The following is a 5197-nucleotide window of genomic DNA, read 5'->3' as shown; positions in this document are numbered from 1 at the left end:
TATATTAGATCTAATCATGGGAGTAAAAAAATATTTTTATATAAAAATATTTTTTATATAAATTCATTAATTATACATTTGATTTTTATAATTTAATGAATCCAAATTCAAGTCATCATATTATTACAATTACTGTCGCAAATTACATGGACCAAATATGTGATTATACCAAAATATTTAACTGTCACACATTTAATTTGTTAATTGTTAACTATATTTAACTTGTGGTGATTACATCTTAATCAAACAAAATCGAAAGTGACCATATATTATTATTTTTAATTAGTGAAAAAAATAACAAAACACAACATATAAGTAATCAATCATGTAATTAACCCATTAAAATATTTAAAAAAAATCTAAAATATATAATAATTTAAAAAAATTATTACCTATGTCCACACACTCCCTCTTAATTCATCTCTAGTACCAACACACACTAGTTTATCATCATCATTCGACAGTCTGCGCCTTCTCCCCAATAATTGTTTGCTATATATCATTGTCAACTAGCCCACTATGTCGTTCATGCTTCAATCATTGTTATCCTTTGCATTATTCAATGATACCCAACCAAGCATTTTTGTTTTATAGTATTAAAATAACTTAACCCAACCAAGCATTTTTGTTTTATAGTATTAAATTGTGTGCAAGTGAGGTAAGTTTTGCACACAGCCTAGCAACAATTAGTGTTAGAAAAACAATATATTTATTTTATATTCTCATAACAATAGTGCGTATTCTTTTTATTTTTTAACAATAGTGTTAAATTTGGTTCGAATCTATGTGAAGAGAAGATGATAAACATGATTGTCACATATATTGAGACTGATAAAAGTAAATTATGATGGGAGGTGAGTAAAATTTAATTCAATTTGAAAATTATAATTTTTTTTAAATTTTCAGATATTTGGATCGAATTGTTTGAGTTCACTCAAATTTTACATTAGAATTTTAAGCTCGAGTCAAATTCGAATTTTTGAAGTTTGATAAAAAAATGATATTATTTTGATATTTCGTTAAGTAATTTAATTATTTATGATTTTGATATATAATTTTTTGTTTCATCAATTTCTATTTTGTTTTAAATTTATTTTTAATCCAATTTGAATTATATTCTCCTCAACCACTTAAAAAATCTATGCAGTTTTCAATTGTCTTTATTTTAGGTGACATAGTGAAGTGATATACAAACTAACAACATAATATAATGTTCATTGTATAAAAATATCTACTGATTGGATTAACAATATATGTATATACTCTTATTTATTATATTTGATTAACACGCACGATGTGATTAAACTAAAAGCAACAACAAGAAATAATAAAAGGGAAGAGATATTAAAATATAGAAGATATTTCACTTACATTTTATTGTTTTTCGGTCGTACAAGACAGTAGTTCAATGAGTTGCTAGCATTGGCAATGGCGGTATGCTTTGCTCGTTTCTAAAGAAATTTTCAGGGTCTATCATGGCTTTCACATTCGCCAGTCTTATGAAATTGTTCTTGAAATACTTTGCCCCGTATTCTTTGGCAACCTCGAAATCAGTCTCCCCACTTTTGTTGCTACCGATGTCGAGATCTCGGTAGTTGAGGAATGCTTCCCTCGGGTTGCTCGACGCGTACTGTTCCATTAAGTTGTACAACCTCCTCGACAGCTCGAAGTGTCGTGCAGCGGCGTTGACGCCTCCGTCTGACTCGGACCATGTCACACCATATAGCATCATGAAAAGGATTCCGTTGCGGTGGGCGAAAGCAGTTTCCGATTCCGAAATCTCTTCCATTCTCCCTCCATAAGGGTTCATTTGGATGAAGATGTCTTCAATGTCCATCAACGCTTCCCATAACGTCTCCAATCCTTGCTTAGGAATCACTGCTTTGTAATAATCCGACTTGAACTTGGAAAACGATCGATCCACTCGCACTCTGTTCAGCAAGGCCTCAATGGAGGTTCCCTTGGGGAAACCTGCCCAGTACAGGGTCGATTCCACCCAACTCATCTCTAAACAATCACTTCGTTGTAAACCCAATTCCGGAAAGTTTGCGTTCATCAATTGTATAAGTCTATCAGTTTTCCCTAGAAAATGACCCCCGAATGAAACGCTGACGGTTCTATTGTTGGGGCCATTGTTAATGGGCTGAGGTTGGGGTCTAATAAAGATATCTTTTGGAAGTTTTGGCGCAACTTGTTGCCAACGGTAAACGATCTCCGTTGCGCCTTGCTCCAGTGTCCTATGCACGGTGAATACTGTAACCATAGGTGGAACACGAACCAGCTTGATCCTCCATGAAAGGATGACCCCAAAGCTGGTTGTTCCACCTCCTCTTATTGCCCAAAACAGGTCTTCTCCCATTGATTCACGGTTAAGGATCCTTCCATTGGCGTCGATCAATAATGCATCGATGACATTGTCGATGGTGAGTCCATATTTTCTCATAAGAAACCCATAACCACCTCCACTAAAGTGTCCACCGAGGCCGATAGTGGTGCACATACCGGATGGGAACCCATGGACATTGCTTTTCTTGGCTATACTATAATAAAGTTCGCCGGTTGTTGCCCCGGCTTGAACCCATGCTGTCTCGCTCTCTATATCAATATCAATAGAATGGAGATTGAACATGTCGAGAATGATAAATGGGACATCGGAAGTGTACGATAGTCCCTCGAAATCATGGCCGCCACTTCGAATCCTTACTTGGAAACCGTGGAACTTGGTGCAAACGACAGTGGCTTGAGCATGGGATGGATGCAGGGCGGCTATAATGGCTACCGGTCTCGAGGTTGCAGAAAACAAGGTTCGAAGGTTACTTGCACGTAGCTGGTAAATATATTCGAAGGACGAATTGTATGGTGTTAATATGGCATCCGCAATCGGAAAGGAAGAATTAGAATGTGCATGAAGACACCCAAGAAAATTATCGAAATCACTTGAATCGTTGGGTATCACCAATGAAATTGATAACAAAACGAATATCAAAACAACGGAAATGGTGGAGATTGATGATTTCATTTTCTTTCCTGAAAAATCTGGAGATATTTAAATGGTATTGATTCATTGTTCTTAAGGTTCAATGGCGTATATATAGATAAAGTGAGGGGCAGGGCTCTAGACAATTTAAGCACAAAGATCTTGTAAAAAGAAAAGGACTAAATTATGTGGAAGTAAAATGAAGTGATTAAATCTAAAATATCAGAATCGTTGGAGACTAAAGAACGGCAATTAAACCAAAAATCAACTCAAAATACAGTGTCAAACATACCAAGTTGCCTTAATAGTCGAGTCATGTCAACCACTTGCATATATAATATGCAAGTATTGATGCGCATTTTCTGCTAGCTTTAGAACAGACTGAGGGAGAAGAAGATTTGTTCTGGGTTGAGGAAATTCCAGATCGGCCGGCGAAACAGTCTGAGTTCAATGCATGTCAGGTTCGACAAAATTATCGAAGCTTTCTTGCGAGATCTTCATTGATACATCTCAAAGGTAAAACGGCCGGATAATGTTTATTAGTTTTAGGCTTAGTTTGTTTTCACCGTGCAACTCTTATGTCTGCGTCGCGCAGACCACGCACAGACATTAGACTTCGTAGACCGTTTGTTTTTTAGAAGATAAAAACTCTTCAAACGTCTGCGCGAGTTCTTTTGGTGCAGACATGGTTTTATGTCTTCAAAAGTCTTCAAAGGTCTGCGGGAAAATTAAAATCATTTAAATTTATTTTAAAATTTATTTTTTAATATAGATTGATTTATTTTAAAATATGAATTGATTTATTTTAAAATATGGATTGATTTATTTTAAAATATGGAAAAATTTATTTTAAAATATGGATTGATTTATTTTAAAATATGAAAAAATTTATTTTAAATTATGGATTGATTTATTTTAAAATATGGATTGATTTATTTTAAAATATGGATTGATTTATTTTAAAATATGATTGATTTATTTTAAAATATGAATTGATTTATATTAAAATATGGATTGATTTATTTTAAAATATGAAAAAAGTTATTTTAAAATATGGATTGATTTATTTTAAAATATGGATTGATTTATTTTAAAATATGGATTGATTTATTTTAAAATATAGATTGATTTATTTTAAAATATGGATTGATTTATTTTAAAATATTAATTGATTTATTTTAAAAAATTTATTATTGTAGTTGTATGAATTATTTAAATTTCAGTATTATAAAACTAAAATTATTTAACTTTCAGTATTGTAAAACTCTTTTAAGTTTAAAAAATCATTTTATTTTATATTTCATTTTATTTTAGCAGTTTGCAGACGTTAAAAAACAAACAGTCTTCTTCTTGCAGACTGCAGACTTTTGGTCTACATTTTCTGCTGTAGATGTCTACAGATGTGGTCCGCAGATTACAGACTTTTTACCTCTTCAAAAATAAACACCACCTTATATTTTCTTTTGTTTTACTGAGGTAGGATAGATTTGGTGGAAGTTTAATTTTACAGCTGGCTCATTCTTGTATTTTTTTACTGTTATTTGTGACATTTATTTTAATAAAATCCGGCAGTTTTGTTTTAGAAAAAAAAAATAATGAAGCGCATTTCGAAATAAATTAAGAGAATGATTAAGATATGAGATTTGAACTTCTATCCTTTATTTGGTTTAAAAGAAATTTTATTAATCAAATAATTAAGATCTAAAGTAAGAAAGTGGTTATCAATTATAATGATTTAATTAATAAATTTTTTATTTTAATCCTGTATATCAAGTAAAGCTTTAGTATGACCATAAACTAACAATCAAAAGACAAGAACCAAATTGATAGACAGATAGGGTAGAAGGCAACATCATGTAATTTGTATTAATTTATATAATTGGATAATATCTTTTTTTATCAGCATAATATCCAACTTTTATTTAAGAAAAATACAGGACCACCTTATCCCTCATTAAAAAAACCCTCAGAGAAAAAAAGAACGCATAAAGGTAGTCAAGGATATACAAGTCGACCAAAATAAGGTCCGAAGATCTCAGCAAAATGACCGAACTAAAACACCCCTTAAACGTGCGACTAACCAACACCATATTGAGCCCTGACAGAAAAACAAGAAAAGACAAACTTAACTCAAAGTTATACACTCCACTCGCAGTCCCTACATATTCCCAAAACAAACTCCACATAAACAAATTCTGCAAGTTTTGAAAATTGATTGTC

The 5197-nt window shown here is 32.1% G+C and overlaps 1 protein-coding gene across 1 annotated transcript; it reads right to left on the bottom strand.

Moving 5' to 3' along the window:
• Positions 1 to 1305: 1305 nt before the first annotated feature.
• Positions 1306 to 3041, bottom strand: LOC120183354 (berberine bridge enzyme-like 4). The gene has a single exon (XM_039188068.1). It carries the CDS (start codon positions 3017 to 3019, stop codon positions 1406 to 1408), a length of 1614 nt encoding a protein of 537 aa, XP_039043999.1. The 5' UTR covers positions 3020 to 3041; the 3' UTR covers positions 1306 to 1405.
• Between the last annotated feature and the right edge of the window lie 2156 nt (positions 3042 to 5197).

This window comes from Hibiscus syriacus, unplaced genomic scaffold, assembly GCF_006381635.1.
Source record: "Hibiscus syriacus cultivar Baekdansim isolate YM2019G1 unplaced genomic scaffold, ASM638163v2 tig00112758_pilon, whole genome shotgun sequence".
NCBI lineage: Eukaryota > Viridiplantae > Streptophyta > Magnoliopsida > Malvales > Malvaceae > Hibiscus > Hibiscus syriacus.
The sequence above is the reverse complement of the archived record's forward strand: the minus strand, read 5'-3'. Positions and strand labels throughout refer to the sequence as shown.